Source organism: Zootermopsis nevadensis, unplaced genomic scaffold (assembly GCF_977971745.1).
Source record: "Zootermopsis nevadensis isolate Lab colony 2312 unplaced genomic scaffold, Znev_1.0 Znev_ptg000018l, whole genome shotgun sequence".
Classification (NCBI taxonomy): Eukaryota; Metazoa; Arthropoda; class Insecta; order Blattodea; family Termopsidae; genus Zootermopsis; species Zootermopsis nevadensis.
Window position 1 is genome coordinate 6628674 of NW_028259150.1, and position 21561 is coordinate 6650234.

At 34.2% G+C, this 21561-nt stretch overlaps 1 protein-coding gene across 5 annotated transcripts in view; it reads left to right on the top strand.

Moving 5' to 3' along the window:
- Positions 1-18575, top strand: part of LOC110832994 (uncharacterized) — a 116510-nt gene extending 97935 nt beyond the window's left edge. For all 5 annotated transcript variants that reach the window (XM_087351230.1, XM_087351228.1, XM_087351226.1 and 2 more), the window contains exons 17-23: positions 403-520; positions 1943-2085; positions 2959-3082; positions 3842-4031; positions 4656-4890; positions 6348-6447; positions 7002-18575. In XM_087351230.1, coding sequence (XP_087207356.1) covers positions 403-520; positions 1943-2085; positions 2959-3082; positions 3842-4031; positions 4656-4890; positions 6348-6431 — 894 coding nt within the window. In that variant the 3' untranslated portion in view covers positions 6432-6447; positions 7002-18575. The remainder of the gene's footprint in view (positions 1-402; positions 521-1942; positions 2086-2958; positions 3083-3841; positions 4032-4655; positions 4891-6347; positions 6448-7001) is intronic.
- Positions 18576-21561: the final 2986 nt, after the last annotated feature.

Sequence of the window (21561 nt, forward strand, 5' to 3'; positions counted from 1 at the left end):
ATAGCCATCAACTGCCACAATTTATTTATTTTACATTATGTATTCTAGTTGTTAAACTAAATTTAGGTGTAATTATGTAGGTCTTTTACACCGTAAGATTTGAGGTTTTTACAGCGGTGAGTATGAAGATTTGTGTCTTCTGGGTTGTTGCGCTGTGTAGTCTGGTCAATGTTTTTTCATCGCCCGGAGGCAGTATGACCTCTGAAACGTTGGTAAACATTGACCAGACTACACAGCGCAACAACCCAGAAGACAGAAATCTTCGTCTTTTACACCATTATAAACAGTATATCACTAATTTGTGAGGATGTGGGGATGTCACTAATTATCATCACAAAATTGTGGTTGTTGATGGTATAAAAATATTACAGACCTTATTAGACATTTTATTTGACATTTTAGACATATTGCTGCTCTCCTGACATATTTCACCTTGAGGAAAACCAGGAGCATCATGTGGAGTCAGCAACTGCTGCCACACGTCTTGCTGCTTCTGAAACTCGATCTTCCAGGCAATTCTGTAAGTTTTCAGCACAGTCACATCATAAAATTCTGATTTTTTTTCCTGCAGTTTGTAATCTTTCATAGCCCTATCCTGCATTAGGTTTACTCCATAACGTCCGTGTGATGGGCAAGATATATTTGACTTCCCAACCACTTTTGTCAGTTTTCTTAGACATTATCATCTGTTGTACTTCTGAGTTTATCAACAGAAACCCATGATTATCTTACTGCACTGCAACTGTGACATTTTTATGTTGCAGCGTTAACATCTCTCTGCTTCAGTATCATATTCTCTGGGCCAGTCTATTTTTGTGGCCCATGCAGTTTCACAAGAATGTGTATTTCTTTTGAGAAGCATTGTCATAAATCTTGTGGAGAAAAAGAAATTGTTATAATAGATGTTATGTAGTTTATCAAATACTCTTCACTTCTTGTTTTGGTTTATATGACTGATTACCGCCTTGTCACACTGAATTTCCACACACTTTGGTCTCTTACATCAGCAGTGAGTTTCTTGACATTCATTGCTTTATCCATACCCGTATACCAAGATCTGCAAGATCCTCATGAGAAGGTCCTGCCAAATTTATTAATTCAACAGCTACCTAGTAAGTAAGGTTATGTTTCCATTTTATTTGTAGAGATGGAATGACAGTACTGTCATCAGCAGCATTATCATCTTGTTATTCTATGCCTTCTTTCTTCATTCCATGAAATCTTTTAACTGTCACTACTTTTATAATTACATTTTTTCAATTTCTCATATTGTGGTATGTGTCATGTGATTTTTGGCACACACAAAGAAGATAACTACAACTGAACTAAACTCAGATACCAGCATTGAAGCTCTCAGGCCATATGTAACTTGTCTCATTATGGAATCTTATATGTGGCATAAATAGGAATGTCAAACAAGTACGGTCAGTTAAAAAGAAAATGCACATAGCAGCATTTTAGAGCACTGTTGGTTGGATGAGAATACTTCAGTCTCAGCATTACAGAGTGATGTAGCCTGGGAATGGGCTGCTTTTGTTCATATTTACATTGATTGACTACTACATAGAAGTTTTGTCAGACATGTCTTTTTTGTCCTGAACAATGGAACATAAAATATTCAACATACCAACCCACATGTAACACCACCAACATAATAACAGAATGTCATCATGCTCAAGCCCATTATTTCAAAGATTTTAACAAGAATTCCCTATTTTACTTTATGATTTTCACAATAGTATGCAACATGGGGTGACAAGCGTACTGATATGATCTCCTTCAGCTTTTCTTTTGGTTCCTTCCATTGAGTTGGTTGAAATAACTGCAAAGTTTTTTATTTCCTGAGCAAACAGAAATTAACTTTCACCAGATTGAATTCTGAACAATATACTTATGTAATATCCATCTTTTTTTCCTCATTATTGTATGCTGTTGCTTTTAGCTCACCATGGTGGAAGTTCATTGAACCAACGTATGACACCAGCAACTAATGCACTAGAGGAACATAGGAAGCCAGAAAATATGCAGCAAAATAGCTACAATGCTGCTCTTGATCCTGTCAATAACCAAGCACTGATAGAGGAGGTAATAATAATTTATTTACTGTCTAGATTTTCACCCTTCTGTGGTTTAAGTGCCCAAAAGTACCTCACTTTAGGATTTCCTATCCTGGCCTAAAGTGTCTGTAAGTGCACTCAGAGTTTTCAAGTATCTCATACCATTTTTCAGCATTTGTGATTAACCTTAAGGTTCTAATACAGTTTAATATTTCTATAGTGTCTGTTGCCTCTTCCGCAGAGGCCGTGAAGTGAAGAATCATTTATAATGAATTCTTCTCAGGCTAGCATCCGTGTAAGATGGTTTAATAGCAAAACCAACATTTTGAGAACCATCTTTGTTCTTGTCCTCAGGGTACTGTAACTGGTAGTCCGCGAAAAAATCATTGTAGTTAGTCACTGAAAGCTTCAGATCATGAAGAATCATTCTTTATGACAGTTTCATAAAATACTGAAGCAACAAAAAAAGGAGTACATAATGAAATTCATCTGGAGGAAGCGTAATTTGTATCATACGTCTGTTGTTTGCTATTTTTGACTTTTTCCTTTTTTAATATTTGAAGGATTAATTTGTTTGTCACATCTAAACCCCTTTCTGTATGAAAAGACAATTGATTTTTTTTGCCCTGTTGCATGTGTCTGTGAAATTTTATGGTGCCAGAGATGTGCAAATATTTTACTGAAATGAACATTTCTCATTTATATTTTCCCACTGAATATTCACCTTTATGAGGAACTTCTTTTTAGAAATCTTATATGCCATGTAATGTTTTAACAGTCAGAACAGCAGATTCAAAGATTTATAGATTCAAAGTAAATTAACTACAGTTCCCAAATGTTTATTTTGTTTAAATGTTTATGTAATGTTATTATTCCCCCAAAATCTCATTTTTTCTTTTAGCCAACTTCCTGGTTGAAACCTGATAGACTAAAGAATGCAGTAGACCTTCTTGTTCGTAGGCGAAGAGATACAGATGAATGGAACTATGGAGAGAATGTCTATAGCAATGTTGACTCCTCTTCTGGTAAGGAAATGGAACATTGTTTTGTTTATATAATCATACAAGCATCTTGAACAACTGATGTTTACTGAATCAAGAATCCTTGCTTTTTCATGGAATCCAGAGGTTCATCATTATATTTAGAAAATGCTGCCATTGGACAGTGTTCTGAACCTCATCTCTCAAAGATCCATCATAATGTTATCCTTCTGTCTTGGCCCCTAATATTTCTGTGTGTAAAATGTATAATACATGTATTAAACAAGTTTTATTTTCTGCCTATATTGTCATTGATACAGTGATTATTTTCCCATGTAAATTCTGCTTCTGAACATCATAAATGGCAATTGTGTGCAGTGTCTGAAAAATATGTTTCTAAATTTTAGTATTCTTCATTCATTCAGAACAGATATAATACATGTAATAACCCCAACAGTGCAAAAAACTTCACTGCTAAAACAACAAATAATAACTGGGAGTTCATGCGTAAATATTCTTCTTTTCATCTTATTTGTGTGTTGAAACTGCGTCACATGGGTCTACTGTAGCTTAGAAGTTTCCATTGCAGTCTCCTTCCCACATTTATGAATATTAAATCTCATTTCAGTATGTCTTCTCTTCCATTATATTTTCTCTCACTTGATCCATCAAGTGATGTCTTGGATGTATCAGTTATACAATTTTGTTATAAAGTAACAAAACTTAAAATTAAATATGTTAATTATAATTTCCAAAGGCAACAGAGTGCCAACATTTAAAGCACATTTGTCTTTGTTGTATCAGATGTGGATCATGCAGGTGTGTCTGTGAGTGTGAAGGGGCGGCATTTCAATCAGACTTTGGGTTCCGAGTTCTGCTTGATTCAGGATGGACCAGAGTCTGTGCCCTGTATTGACCGTACAGCATTCAACTATACATACACAGTTCCCCTCAGCAGGTTTATGCCTGATGAATCTCTTATCCTCCAGTTCCAGTGAGTATGCTCAAATTTACATGTAATGTTTCAGTAGGGCACAGTGGATCTAAACTGAAGTATGTCTTAAATTGGTGGAATTATACACCGATATAATGGGATTTGGAGGCTATAAATGATAATCTCGCTCAGATGTACCATCCAGGTTTCCTCTGGACAACTTTGGTGTTTAAAACTTTCAGTGAAATTATTCTTATCATATTTTATGCATTCTTTGTATGATATTGGGAAGTACTCTCCAGCCACCTTTTTTACATGTTTCATCTGCAAATTTGCTCAATTCTGAAGATAACTTCTCAAGATTCTTCAGCTGCATTTCATGTGCATGGGTAACTAGCCAATGGCAGAACTCCCATATTGGGGAGAGGAAGTGATTGATTTAAAGTGTGTAGCTTCTCATATATCGCGATCTGTCCAAGGTTGGTTATGTTAGTCTCCACAAAGCAGTGATAATCATTTTAAACTGCAAGTGTACTCAGATCATCCAGATGAAAATATTTTAAGTTAAAACCAAGATTGTAATGAGATTTTGCTGTATATTTAGGTTTTTAGGAGCTCGTAATTTTTAACAAAAACGCGTGACTATAGGATTTTCTGTAGCAGTATTATGTTTTGTTTTGGCAGTTTCTCACACGTGGCACGATCACATTCAGCTGAGCTGTGTCATTCACCTATTGGCCCATCTGTATGTGTATGGAGTCGTAGCAGTGATAGCTGGCCCAGTGATGATGTGAATTCGGGACTGCAAAACCAGCAGCAGGGAGAAATGCATTCTAATGGTGTATCATTCTCAGTTGATGTGGGAGCCTTTGCACGCATGACTGTTCGTTACAGGGTGCCACTGGTACAGACTGTCACTGTAAGTAACTAGTAATAAATATGAAAGTCCAATGATCATAATAATTCCACACCTAGTGCTAGAGGATATTTAGGAAGGGGCTCTTGATTGAGAGTTTTGTTTTCATGTTGATATAACACATCATATTCTTTGTCAGTACAGAGATTAACAAACTTATGAAAAACATTTATCTAAAAATAATGAAAAATCACTCTGAACTGCAGGGGGAGGGGGATCAGATCCTTGGTGTTTATGAATGTTGGGTATAGATGCAGCAGGAACTGAATAAAAGGTAACTTGGTTCTTTTCATGTTAGCTTATCATGCTTTTATTATATTCTGCTACTTTCCACAGCATGAGCCGGGATAGCTCAGTCAGTATAGTGACTAGCTACGGGCTGGACGACCGGGGTTCGATCCCCGACGGGGGCAGAGGATTTTTCCTCTAGCCTCTGTGTCCAGACCGGCTCTGGGGCCCACCCAGCCTCCTCTACAATGGGTACCGGGGTCCTTTCCCGGGGGTAAAGCCGGCCGAGACGTGATGCTGACCACTCACTCCATCTAGTGCCGAGGTCAAGAAAGAGAGGAGCTATACCTCCACTCACCCCAAACGCCTGTATGGCGTATAGTGGGACAAACTTTACTTTTACTTTCCACAGCATGTATTTATTGTAATTTTTACAAATTCTTACTTTGGTACCACAAAGTGTCTATCAGTCATGAAGATGGAAGGTAGCAGCAGATCATGTTATGTAACATAAATCACAATTGCAATGTTTCTTGGCCTATTCAGTTATGTTTGATTTAAAACCTGCTTTATGACTTGAATATTTACCCATAGTTTACAGTTGTCCGTATTATGTCATCAAACACGATAACCATTTTCACAGAGAAGAGAGAAAGCAGAGTATCATGTAGGCATGATCTTTCATACAGCCAAAATTGCTATATCAAATTATGCTGGCTGTAATATTCCAGGTCACTCAGCTGACAGTCCAGCTGAACATCATGAATTAGTATTTTTGGTGGTGATACTTTTCATCAGTTTTTAAGCTATAAAATAAAATGCATGAAATATTTGGATATTTATTTTTCATTATTTCACAGCAATAAGGAAGGGAGCATGATGCAGTGACATGAATTAAACAAATGAATATGGTTTTTAATAAGAGCCTCTTATTGAAAGTGAGTGTGTTTATGAATAAATGTGTAATTTAAATCTACATGTATTTAATAACAGATATAGAGTTGCAACAGATGTTTTAGGAAAGATTGTGTGCATGCATGTGTGTGGGTTATTTTGATAACACTGCTCAGGTTATTCAGTATTAAAAATACACTGGTTAATACAATAAAACAAATATCATTTTTATTTAAAAATATATAAATTCAGAGTAATTAAGAATGCATGTTATATATTGTGTCATATTTGTTTTGCACTCTTTTCACATATTTGTACTTAATATGCTTGATTTTCAGAATACATGCTTTCTGCCTAATGATAAGCTTGGAATTGACTACTTGGAGTACAATTTCCATTTCTACAGAGATTGTGATGAATGAAAAGAAACTTAAGAAGGTATCCTAATTATTTATGTTGTCTTTTGGTCACTTCTCATATATAAGTTACTGATTTGGACTAAGTTTTCTTTCTCAACAATTTACTTAACACACAATATATTTCTTTTGAAAATGTTGTGTTATGTTCTTTTATGGTACATTGTGGACCCATGAATTTCATATTTCTCTACCTTACTATGCTCTCATTTTAAGTAATTATCTGTCATAGTTGACACATGAACAACAGTGATTCAAGATGACACAAAAAACCAAATAAATGTACACCTGTATTACTTGTTTGTTTAAACTGTATGAAATGGGTGCACACAGACAAATATTAGGCTGGCATTGGAAATGATAAACTATAATGCAGATTCTTTATAATGTATGTATAGTTGAAGCTAACATTAAAACATTTGCCATTATTATATACATTTTTAGAAATAGAACTGGATTTAAATACAGAGGTGAGGCATACTAGTTCAGTAATCATGTTATTTTATTGCTATCTGGTTGATGTAACTTCTCCTTTCTTACGTTAAATATTAACAGTGTATGTAATTTCTTCAACAGGATAATCAGGATGGGACCTCAGTACAGGATTCACTATGGCGATTGTCTTGCTGTTTAACTGTGGTAATTGGGAACAAAGTTATTGCCATATAATAATTATTTTCTAATGTTTAGTGTGATGCATTTTTGAAGAAATAATTAACGTTCTGTGGAATAATTTAATATTTGATTAATCTGAGTTATGATTAAGTAGTATCATTCTCAGATTATAAGAATATGTATCAATGACATAGGTATAGAGTCCTGCAACATATGCATTTTGTGAATAAAGTTGATTACAGCATAATGTTTGCATTGATATCAAATTAAATGGGAATCATGCATTTCATCGTCCATGTATATACAAATAACATAAAATTACATCTGTTCAAAGCAAATACATAACTTACACGTTACTTCCCACAACTGTTCTTGTTTCATGTGTGTATATAGAATTGTAAATCAAATGGTCATGCTTGTTACTTTTTGCAGAAGATGAGTCCTCATCTCAAAGACTTTCAATGGTAGCATGCTGGTTAGTTAACATATTCACTTTAGTAACAAGTAGATTAGAAATGTGTATTCTCTGGAGTACACAGACTTTACAAAGTGTTCTTATGCCATTGATATTGTTGCATTAATGTTATCTGAGGTTACTGATGAACAACAATGTTTTCCAACAAACCATTTTTGCACTAACATGGTCTTAGGGCATTGTCACAAAACTGTGTTGCAGAACTCCTGTTGCCATTGTTGCACAGCAGTATGTTTCAACAGTAGGACTGTGATTCTAATTGTTATGCAACATTAACCCATGGACAGATATTCTATATGGACCCATAATGTGTTCTTTGTTTATTACTAAAGTGTGAAGAACACCTAATAATTCTATTGCTTGGGAGAAAATGTGTTCAAAACCCTCATGTATATCCATCACATACTCCACATAGAATAACATGGAAAATGACCAGGTCCATCTGCCCCCTCTCTGGACTGCACATTATTTTTAGAATATTAATGCAATATATTGTGTTATGAACATAAAGAATATAAATAATTTATAAATGTAATGTCATCTAATTGCATTGTCCAATATAGAAGATTGACTATGAAGAAATAATTACATTTTAATATAAAACAACTAAATATGTGTTTGCAAATTGCAGGACTCATAAGTTTCAGTGTTCACAGTCTCATGACATCTTAGATTGTAATGTCTGAATCAAATGAATAGTGAATTTTTCAACTACATTTTATAATTTCAACTCTTGTACCAAGATGAGAGAACTGACATTGTTAGAGTTACAACTGTTTAGTTTTATTTTTGTAAAAATGGGCCTCATATTGCTTTTATGTATGGAATTTTTGTTATTTTAACTATGCCATTGATACAAGATTTAGCACTAGTAAAATTAAAAGAAGATATTTAGCTGTACATTAAAAACTCGTGATTTAGACAAAAACTGTTTTAATGGCTTCATATTGTCATCACATTTCTATAAGCAAGCGCAAATGATTACTGTAATGTAAAGCTTTCTGTGCTTAACATTTTGATTACATTCAGTTCTGAGCATTAATTTATTTTGAACAATCTGTGATCAAGAGCTCATAATTTGTATACAGGACTATGAATATTCCTTACTGTTGATACATTCATAATGTTTGAATTTCCTACTTCAAACTTTTCACATTCCAAAGAAACATTGTGATTTGCTTGTTTTATCCCTCCAAAAGAAATTCTGATGCTTGTCTGGCATTAAGAAAATACTATTGTTCATATGACAACAGTGTTGCAGGCATAGCAGGACAGTGCAGATAGTTCAGGTACAGATTTTGAAACTGGCCTTTACAATTTGGATTGTAATTTCCTGGGCTATTATGCTGTTGTAGTCTTGTAGGTGGTTACATGTGGAAGACCAAAATTTAAAGTTTCACTGCTATGAAAACCTCAAATCTCACATGACTTCTGTGGTCTCATCACCATCCTAAGATGGTAAATTTGCTCTTATGTGATGAAATGAAATGGATAACTTACCTGTACAATTTACTGCAGAGAGATTCCTGCAAAACAGAAGGAAGCTTTCAGAATTCCTGCTGCTTCCAGGGTTTCTCTCATATTATAGCTTACATTCTTCTTTTAGGTTTTCTTGTGTATAGTTAAAATATGTTTATAACATTTTATTGTTCTTTGCTTGTAAGTACTGTTCTGCTTTGACAGTATTCTCCTGGAATGTGATAACACGTGGATTTGTAAGTAGGATTTGGTTTTCATGGTGGTGAGTCTGAAGATGACTGTGTTCTGGGTTGTTGCACTATGTAGGCTGGTAGAATTTTACCATTGTTTTAGAGGTCCTTACTGCCTTTATTATCAGGGTGATAAGTAAGTTGCATGGGTGGAGACGGTTATAGTTGTAGGAAACTGACAGTCACGGAAGAACCTTGGCCTAGCCTTTGAGGTCTAGTATCAGAATCGGGTGAGGGTGTGGGAACCAATAGGAGCATGGGGGCATGAGGACTCATTTCCACTCTCCTTATTCCTCCTCATCATGTCTACCTACCTACCGTATGTCTGGTGATCCACCAGCTGGACTTTGAGGGGCCCTTATATGGGCCACTTTCTGAGACCTCTTTCTCACGCTGTGGCACACCCCCACGCTCCTATTGGTTCTCATGCCTTTGCCTGATTCTGACACAGTTCCCACTGGCTGGGCCAGGGCTCTTCCTTGACTGTCATTTTCCTATAACTAACCATTTCCGCTTGTGCAGCTTACTCATTGCCCTAATGATGGAGGTAGCAAGGACCTCTGAAACATCAGTAAACTTCTACCAGACTACACAGTGCAACAACCCAGAAGACAGCCATCTGTATGTGGATTTGTAGGTATATACCTATGTTTTAGAGGAACATACTACTGTCCATACCTACGAATTTACTTTACCAAGCCAGCAATATCTTTTCTAAGAACACATTCACATCACCACAATAAGATAGAAGAACTAAAAATGTAACATTGTTTCAGGATTCACTAAGCCTAAGTATGTAAGAATATGGGGAAATAAAGGGAGACTCCTATGTTTAGTGAGCAAGGTAAATATAATATAAAGAAAGGAAAAGAAAGTTACAACTTAATCCAAACAAACAAACAAACAAACTATCACTTGTCTCCAGCCCAATGTGAGAGAACAAATGAAAAATGTTACTTGATATGTTTGTGGTCTCATTAGAAGCAAAATCCCATAAAGCAACATACTCTATTCTTGAATCTTGATTTGCCATGGAATAACTCCAGAATTATGTCATTTCATTAATTCATTGCACAGGGGACAAAAAAGTTCAGAACTCTGAATAAAATTGGTTTTAGCCATCTTTTAATGCTTGCTCAAAATGTTGGAAGTTCTCACTGTCCGTAAGAAATGCATACACTGAAGTATCAGAAGTGTAATTGCCAACTGAAGGTCAGCCCCCTTCCATGTGATTGAGACATGTTGTAAGGGTATAACACAATACTTAAAAATCTGTGATTAATTTTTTCTTATTCCCTTTCCATTATATATTTGTATTGTTTGTAAAAATATCTTTCTTGGAGATAATAGTTTCACATACACTATATTCTAGTACTTGCAGGACTAAATGATGATGCTGACTTACAAATTAACCACATTTTAATTGCCTATGTTACAGAGTTTATGTATTTATGGGTGGGGAATGTTACTTTAATTTACCTGAATGTAACCATTATTGATCATATGTCACAACTTACACAATTTCCAGCAGGCTGCTCATCACATCAGTATACTCCTAAACCATTAATCCTGGAGTTGAATTCCACCTGGTAGCCCTGTAGTACAGGGGTTTAAATCCACTGTTACCATATTATAGAGATTAAAATATAAATTACAGAAAACAGTTGTTTTCTGCTTGTAGTGATGAGTGAAACTATTTTGTCAGTCACTATTCAACACAGTAATAAAATAAAATGCATGTAATTACTGCTTTTTCACATACTTGCTATTATATTGCTTTCCTTATGTATTAGACTTAAGAGATATAAATAGTGTACTACGTTTGGTACCTACTGCTGCACTTCTATTCATCAGGAAACTTAATTTATGTTATTAATTTGTAATTTCTGTATATTACAAATCCTTTATAGTATTAGAGTGAATGTGCATGAAACAGAGGATACAAAACTTCACCCTAGTGAAGGATTTTTCATTCATATTACAGTATGATCCCTTCTCTTATATTAAAGTGAATATATATTTTGAACTAATGGGGTTTTCTGTATTTAGTTTTCTCAGAATACAGTATTCCAGATATTAAATAAATGCAGATGGGTGCTCTCTCTTTTTTTTGGGGGGGGGGGGCCACAGTTGTAAAAGGGAAAAATCTGGTTCACAGAAAAATTTCACAGTCATGCCACATATTACTAACTAAATATAATGAAAGATACAATATAACATCTTTCCACTAAACTTCTTACCAGTATACATTATTAACAAAAGCAAATACTTGTCCTTGCCGTTCTTGATCCAGCCATATTTACTTATTGCTGAGACTGGAAATTTGCCATTTATTCTCACTGTGACATTTGTGACTCCCTTCTCTAGAAAAATGTTTGAGTTGTGAGGGATTTACTCCATTACTATCCAGGACTGAGCTCTGTAGCCCCATAAAATGTGATGTGGGTGGTGGCAAAGAGAAGGAAATATATCTACTATTCTACTATCCACGTCACAGAGTTTAGGCTGTTAGTCGCCAGCTTCTCTCTGCAGAGGCATATTTTGAGGGTGGATACTAGTTGTGTACACCAGTTAAGCAGTATCCTCCTAATTGGCTCTGTTGCTTTTCCCGATTCTGCCTCCTCTCATCCGTACCTCTTCCTCCAGGGCTATAGAGCTTGGACCCGAACTATAGTAAGGTATTTTAAGATCTTTATGAAGTAATGGGAAAATGTTATGTTCAAGTGTTATTATTACACAGTATTTGTTGTCTGGATTAGATTTTATTGGTCAGAAGGCTAGAATTTGTGTTTCAGGGGACTGCAATGAGTTGCTAAATAATAATTTTGGTCTTTACTTCCATCTCCAGCATTAGAGGTGAATAGGAGTTTCACCTTCTTACCCTCATTCTCATATACCAAAGATAGTTCAGTGGAACTTCATTCAGTATGTTATAAATTCACATAAAATTCAGGTGATTAATAAGATAATTCTGAAACTTTGTGTGTCCCCGACTTCAGTGCTTTGTGAATTAATTTGTGAAAATCAGTCTATATTAAATTAGAAAACTATAATTTTTTATAAAATAGCCATTTTAACATTCTTAAATATGGGTGTTTGAACACTTTCCTTTGTAAATTAATATCAAGTTTTAATTTATTGCAAAAGAACAAAATAGTATGTAATATACAACATTATGTATATTAAAAATTACTAAATAGAATCTTCAGCAACTGATCATAATCACTGAAGGATTGTAATTTACCCTTTTCATGGGAGAATGTCAATGTGCTATGTTATATAAATGTAATGCCGACTTACTTGATGTATGCTGGGAAATATTTGATTATTATCTATAGGATGTTTGGATGGATGGCATATGTAAACATATCTTCAGCTTTTTGCACAAATTTTTATTAACGTTAACAAATATATGTGCTTACTAGTTCCTGTTTTTCCCTTCAATTAGTCATTGCTTGTTTCATGCACACAGACATTAGTGAATTTAGCTTGTGAGTTGGGTAATCATAGTGCATAAATTTGGAAATGTGACCTGAAAAGAGGTGTGGCATCCTTTTAGTTAACAAATGATTTATAGTTGAATCATGGGGACGGACACGTTACAAATGTAAGGTACTCCAGTTTTTTTGGCTACAAATGTGAACATATTATTTTACATAAAAATATGGTATTTATTTATTGTTGCTGTGTTAGATAAGTTTTTAATATACATTATAGCTAAATTGTGATGATCTGTTAATACCTAATTGTTTTAGCTAATACATGGCTTCTCACATAATCCAATATATGTACAGATTGGAGAAGCATTTATTCGTAATTTTAAAGATATACTAGTCAGCCACAATTCATTAAAATTCATTCAGAGTAATGTGATTTGAAAAACAAGTGTTTGCCATTATTGAGGAACATTATAACAAAGTTACATCTTAAAAAATAACACCTGCCAGATGTCATCCATCAAGATTGATGCACTAATGCACTTAATTCATAACACTACGCACAGTTACATGACTGGTGATTTAGCATTAATTCTTCATAAATTCTCTGTTTGAGATTATTTAATTCTGCTGGATGTGTTTGAATCACTTCACTTTTCAAGTAGCTCCTTAAAAATAAATCACAAGCTGATAGTTCAGGTGAACAGGCTGGTCCAGAAATCTTGCCATAGTGGGAAATTATTCGATGTCGAACACAGTCCTTAAAGTGTTCCTTGTCTGCTAAGCAGCGAAGTTAGGAAAAAATTAATGTCGTAACACTGGCCATGTTACTTCAGTAATAGAAAGTGTTATGAGTGAGGTGCATTACTGCATCATTCATAGATGACATCTGGCAGATGTTATTTTTGAGAAGTAACTTTGTTATAATGTTCCTCAGTAATGGCAAACACTTGTCTTTCAATTCACATTGCCTTGAATGAATGTAGATAATCTATGGTTGACTAGTATATCTATAAAATTATAAATGAATGCTGTCCGTCTGTTTATGTATATAGTATATAAAATTCACTGTCAGGGGAAGTGTGATTTGTAGCATTAATGTTCCAAACTAGACTGGCTTCTTCTTTAAAAAAATTATGCATTGTACTGAGATTTTACAAATTTTGTCCCATCAGGCAGAAATCAGAACTAATTTTAAATGTTTCTGATGTCAGACACTATAAATTAAACAAATGTCAACAACAGCAAGTTAATGCAAAAATGTGGCCTACCATTGAGAAAGAAATATAAAATTCAGCATTGAAACAGGTTATATTTCTTATGCAGTCCTTGAATAGAATCCAGGATGACTTTTGAGAAATTATAAATTGAAAAATGTGAAAAGGATGATTTGTGTAACTCTTTAGTTTAAAAACTTTAAGAGAAGAGGACTGTAGAGGGTGTATTTGTTAAGTTTTCAGTAGAGTAACATACATCAGCCTTAAATAGCTACTCTGTGTTTACATTAATCTTTAATTTATAGAAGCTGTTTTGGTCAATATGGTGAGACCTTATGGCATAAGGGAGTGTAAACAATGCATTTACAGTAATGTTTGAGCATCCAGATAGTGAATTTTGATTCAGTGTCTGTTTGTGTCGCAGTTAGCTATCCGTAATGATATAAAAGGTGGAAAAGATAAGATTATTTTGCATAGTCCTACATGAAAAATACTAGGATGACTTTGGATCCACTGACAGGTAATTACATAATTTTAGGCCCTTCTGAAAAGTAATAGGATGGCATGTCACCTTTTGTTCCTTCTGAAGCACCATTTCAGTGGTGTACAAATGCATTTTCAATGGGAATGGTATTTGGTGTGCTTACTAATTCAAGGGATTGTTAATTATGTTTTGTACTTCATGCTTAAATACTTGGTGAAACATAGTAAATATGTAGTGCTTGATGCTTTTCGTAAAAATTGTTAAAACATTTTGAGTATTTATTTATGTACAGACAATTCAGGGCTTGAAAAATTATGCCTAGTTCTGTTTACCAATTAAAAATGCATTTGCCACCTGAAAGACTTTAAAACTTTGCTATCATCATCATCAACATCATCATACTTTTAGCCTTTCTACAGTGACAAAAATAAAGATGTTTTTGTGGTGTCATAGGGACGTCTGAGAAATTAGCTCTTCATACGAAAGCAATCATTAACAGTACAATATGAAAATGTCAACTGCATTTAAAAATACTGTAATCTGTCATTTAGTGCTAGTAAGGCATTTTAACCTTTTTTAATTTCCTATATCTGGCCAGTTTTTGGATGACAAAACAGAAAATAATTACCCAAAAATATAGTGCCAGCATATTAAGATCACTTAATAAAAGAGGGAAAACTGAAACAAAGTTCATTAATATAAATTACTGTTTTGAATTTCTCTTCACCACATTATAAAATCAACTTGTCTCAGGCAAGTAGCTGATATTGTTTTTAAGCATTGGATGTTGTCATCCATTGATACATGAGCTAGTAACCTACTAAATCAAAGAGGATGATATTCCAGTAATGCAATATTACCACAACTAAATAAAGCTTTTAACAAAAATCTGGTTGCCTGTTTCCCAGCTAGTTGTTCAGGTAAGAACTTGTTGTAAATACATTACATAAAAGAATTCTGTAATGAAAATAATTACCGTCCACATTTCTATCTTAGAACAGAAAGTAAATATGTGTAGTTGTATAATATTAATTGTATGTCTGAATATTTGTGATACCAATGCAGTGCATATATACATATGTAACTGAATATAATGATATTAGTATGATATTGTATTCAAAATATGTTAACATAGCAGAATTTATGTGTGGTAGGATTGAAGTCAAAGAAATATTTCTTGTATATAATACACTTTTCACTATTGATGTTCTTATCCAGTTGTAATATAGTAATAGGGTACATTAGTATATAATTGAATGTATGGAAAATAATTTAGTGTATATTTTCAATATCTGAATGAATTCCATGTATTACATAGTAAGTAGATGTTCCATATGGACCATTTTAAGTGCAATTTTGTATATGTTGAAAGTATTGAACATTTGTGTATTAATATGCTGTAAAGTACTGATAAAGTTTTGGCTAATGTTTTCATGATATTATATATGATGAGATGATAAGAAATGCTGTCTTATTATTCAGTTATAAATAAGAGTATGCTACACAACTCTATAAAAGATTATTTTGTTTTAGACAGATACATGCTAACTTTTCATCAGGCCTTTCTGAAGTAACATAGGTATGGTTAACCATACATGTTTCAGATATTGAAGTGTTGTCCATGGACATCAGGGCCAACGCAAATCGAAGCACTGCTACAGATGACAATAAATCCCCCCCCCCCCAAGTCAAAAACACCTCATAACACAAAATTAACAGACACTGTGATCAAAACCTTCACTGATGTCATAATTCTTAAAATGAGAGTCAGGGAAATATTAATAAAATACAATGTCATCTGGTCTCAACAGTTGTAAGCTTTGCAGTGGAATTAAAAGTAGAAGACTAAACAATACTCCCACAGATGTGTGAATTATGTTCTTGTCAGTCCTCACACACATAATGTGGTAGCAGAACATAGTTTGAAGTGTCAGAAGAGTCTGAGAGTTGCGTGTTCATTCATTTCCATTTAATGAGAAATAAGACGTAAGTAAAGTGTGTTGTCCCTAATATCATGCAATACCAGGTATATAGTTGGTTCACCTGTGCTGCACACCAGCCCCAACAGTCATTGAACCTTGCGCTTGTGACAGAAATGCATGTATCTTGAGCATATAAACTTATTTGTGTTTTGTGTCTTTAAAACATCATGTAATTAGTAATGACAGAAAAGTATTTATAAATGTGTATTCATCTTCTATTTGTGTGCCTGTTTACAAACTGATTTTTCAGATAGTGATTGAATATCTCTTTGGAATACCCAGTTACTTATGTCCCAGTAGTAATACAAATGACAAAGATTATAGGTCAGAAATATTCTAATAAAAAGAACAGACCATAATTTCCAAATATATCCTGAAAATAAAATATTTTGGAACTATTTTTAATAAGAGCTGCAAACATTAATGAAGATTTGTGTAGCCAATATATGTATTAATATCTGTTTGATGCAAGAGGGAAAACATGATAAACTAAACTAATTTAAAATATTTAATTTAAATTATATGTGTATCTATTTTTGCCTTTCACAGTGCTGTTTATTACAAGCTGCATTTCTATATTTTTCTTATAAATTTGATAGATATTTGCAAATTTAATAAATTAATACTTTTGTGTCTATATTTTGAAATTATCTCAGAATTGCTTGATGTCAGAAATGTGAATTTTATGTCAGATAAGTGATTCTAATCATGAAAATTGTTGAGTGTTTTTATGCTTGAGGAATAACAAAATGATGATGAGGTCTACTTGTTCAACATACTACTTCAAAAAATGTTTTACTTATAAAATAAATTTTTCATAAAACCTAACATGTTACTTCTAGTGGGAGTAAGAGTTTCATATTAATTTGAATTGAGTATTACTGATTGGATCAGAAACTCTTCTGTCAAATCATCACTGTCAGTAAGATCACAGGTTGCTAATCACTAGTTTGAGTGTGTGTGTATCTGCTTACAGTATATCTTTATATGATACTTAATGTTACATCAGAAATGGTATTTGCTTCTTATAGTAAAAGAATTAAACTATAAAAAACTGGTATTAATATAGACTTCACTCTATTTTACATTAATATTTTGTAGGTAACATATTAAAGTTTGTATCATGTTTATATAAAACATGAAGTTATTGAACAAGTTATTTAATGTCTTGTTTATGCATGTTGTCCCACTTATTGTACAATTGTGTTTGTATATTGCTTAGAAGTGATTAGTTTATTAATAGAATTGAAGCCATATTTGTATTTTACAATTTGTAAGAAATTAAAATGATCCATATGGGCTTAGTTATTTAGGTTAATTAATGGTGTGCAATATGTAGCAAAAATGTCATTTATGTCAAATTTGTTCTTAAGTCTTGTAAAAATAAATGTATGTAGCAATAATTTTATAATTTTAAATTCTAAAACTTGTAAATGAATCAACAGAAAAGTCAGCAAGAACAAAGATGTAGACAATTTTAATCCACTAAATATAAAATTTAGTAATGTTAGGAACTATAAGAAATTTTGACTGCAAAATATGTTAACTGCATGAATTTCCGTGTTGTTGTTTGGTTGAAGAATTTTTCCCCATTCAGATGTTTATTATATAATAGTACTTTATGGCACAAGTTTAATTTGACTTCCTAATTTATTAATGTAAAGACAGTGTGCCTTATGAATACCATAATGCCCTATATGAATTATGCAGTGGTGTTCTAATTAATTTGGTGGAAGGTGTTCTTGTCAGAGTTTCAGTAGATCATTAATGGTATGGAAACAAAATAACAATACCGTAGTTCTATTGCACTACTGGCAACAGTTAAGTTTTCAAAAATTCATGTATTTAGACTAGTCATATTATGTGCAAAAAACATATTCCTTTATAAACATATTTAGTCACTGCTGTACAAGTAGACACACTTGCCAATTACCAGTAGACATAAAAAAATTCGTATCACATTTAAATCCGTAGAATGTGTGGGTACAATGAAACAGAAATAATTATAGGCATGTTTCTTTCATACTGCTACCATATTTATATAGTTTGTATGAAGTTGTGTTTTACATTGACTAATTGTTTTTGTTATCTGAAATAGTGATTTTTATACATATTTTTTAGTGTCACAGTATATCCCAAGCTTATACCTATCATTAAGTTCAAACTGAAAATGAAGGTGATACAGCAATCCTAACAAAGTGCACTTTTCCCAATGAATTTGTTAAAACTAACTGATAAGTTTTTGTTATTTTTGTTGCATCTGCATTCATTTTCCATACTTCTATTCCTGCACCTTTTCACCCTTACATTACCATGTTTTATAGACCACACTAGAGTGGCAAGACTTCTCACCCCGGATTTTTGTCTCTTTTTTAGATATCCATATTACTGCATGTGTTTTTATCAATATCTCGGTGAGATTTTCATCATTTGATGGGAAATCTCTACCATATTTTCAGCTTTTATCTTTTAACATTGTAATGTTTGCAATGCATATTGTAACGTGGGGCGGTATTGCTACCCTGGTTGTCAACCCTGATTTATTCACGTCAAATTAAATCAGTTACAGAGGTCTGCACATACAGCCAACTCTCTGCCACAACAACAGTCTTCGAGTCTCTGTTCCCTGCTCTCGACACGCACACATACTCTCGCACTGTCCTCCGAGTCTATCTGGTCCCCCGAGCTCGGCGCTCTTCACATACGCAACCACATCGGCCCGTAGCACCCCACTGGACACACGCTGGCTCCTCGGCCGCCACGGTCCACGAACCCGGTGCTCCCACATGTAGCCGACATCGCAACAATGTCATTAAACAGACACAACAATTATAAACGAATACAACAATGTCAAACGCAACAATGTTTATAAACAAACAACAATTATAAACTAATACAACAATGTCTATGAACAAACAACAATTATAAACGAATACAACAATGTCAAACGCAACAATGTCGATAAACAGACAACTAAACTGTTTATTGACATTGTTGTACTGCTCTTACAGCAACACGTCACAATATATTGTAAGTATATGGGGGTTGACATGAGTAAGTTAGAAATGAACGTGTTTGAGGTTGGCACTGATTCACACCTCAACTCTTTTCCACACTCTCCTCAAAGGCGCTTGTCAATCGGCTTTTAAACAAACGCAACAATGTCATTAAACAACAACTATAAACAAATACAACAATGCCAAACGCAACAATGTTTATAAACAAACAACAATTATAAACTAATACAACAATGTCTATAAACAAACAACAATTGTAAACGAATACAACAATGCCAAACGCAACAATGCAAATAAACAGACAACTAAACTGTTTATTGACATTGTTGTACTGCTCTCACGGCAACACGTCACAATATATTGTAAGTATATGGGGGGTTGACATGAGTAAGTTAGAAATGAACGTATTTGAGGTTGGCAGACTCATGGTTGGCAATAGAAGGGTCACAGTGCAACCGAGACTGAAGTAACCTAATATCACAGTACTTTATGCCCCAAATTTGGGCCCAGGGCATTGCATTAAGTCTTTGTTTAATCTAGTTTATCTGTAGTACCTGTATTTTCTTCTTTTAGTATATTGCAAGACACTTGCAAAAGTATATTGCTGTCACTTTCCTGCCTGCTCCATTATAATAATTATACAAAGACTGAAATTAAGAGCAGGCTAAATTTAGAAATTGTATGCTAATATGCAGTTCAGAATCATTTGTCTTCCAGTCTGCTACCTAAAAGCATAAAGATTAAAATATGGAAACTATAATTTGACTTGTAGTCTTTCATTTTAAGGGAAGAACATTGGCCATACTAAGGAGAATACTTAGACCTTTGAGGGATTAAGTGACTGGAGGCTAGAGAAAATTGCATAATGATGGTATTCATAATTTGTACTTTTCACCAAATATAATTAGGGTAATGAAATCAAGGAGGAGCAGGACATGTAGTGTGTATTGTTTGGTTGTAACGCTTGAAGGAAAGTAACCACTTGGAAGTCCTAGATGTAGATGGGGGAATAATATTAAAATGGATCTTAGAGAAGTAGGGTTTGTGGGTATTGATTGGGTTCATCTGGTTCAGGAGAGGAGTGTGTGGTGGGCACTTATGGGCATGATAGTGAATCTCTGAATTCCATGGAAGACAGGTAATTTCTTGACTAGCTGATTATACTGTTAGTTTCTCAAGAAATTCCCAGCTCCATGGAGTTAGTTATGGTATAGAGATTTCCTTGAGTGGTCTGTTGTTATTAGACTGACTGAGAAATTCCATATAATGATTTGCAAAGGGTTATCATGATCATTATAAACATTTGTCCATAGAATAAAAAATTACCATTTCAGGACCAACCAGATCGAGTTTTACACACAAATAAGTTTTTGTCCAGTGTGGGGCACAGTCCAGGAGTACAAACAATGTTAATATTTAAATGTAAAAGAAACAAGTTTGTGTTGGTATAAACATTCTTCTGCCTCCATCTTCAGGGCTTATGATAGAGACAGTATGTCTCTTTGAAACACATATATACCTATAGGATCACACATGGCATCAGAATCCAGAAGTTCAGTGTCAACATCAAGACAAACTCTGATCTCACTTGGAGCTGATAGTTTATCTTGTGTTCAAATATATTATGCAGAACAATTTCTCATACAGAAATAGAACCAACTAATGAAACATGTTTTTTTCGAAAAAAGAAAAGCAGTGTGTTTATTAACAAAAAATAAAATAGTATAATTATAATGTCATACAAAAGGGCAATATTTTATGATGGAGTTACAGTTTCAGCCTTCATCCTCAGAAAATTACATGAACAAAATCAGTTTCTGTCCAGATGCATTTACAAAAGTTTTTTATGATCAAAATACCAAAATGTATGTAGCTCTGAAGATGACAGTCATCTGGGTTTTGGTGCTGTGTAGCCTGATGGAAGTTTACCAAATTTTCAGAGGTACTTGTTGCTTCCTTGAGCCGGGATAGCTCAGTCAGTATAGTGACTAGCTACGGGCTGGACGACCGAGGTTCGATCCCCGACGGGGGCAGAGGATTTTTCCTCTAGCCTCTGCGTCCAGACCGGCTCTGGGGCCCACCCAGCCTCCTCTACAATGGGTACCGGGGGTCCTTTCCCGGGGGTAAAGCCGGCCGGGGCGTGATGCTGACCACTCACCCCCATCTAGTGCCGAGGTCAAGGAAGAGAGGAGCTATACCT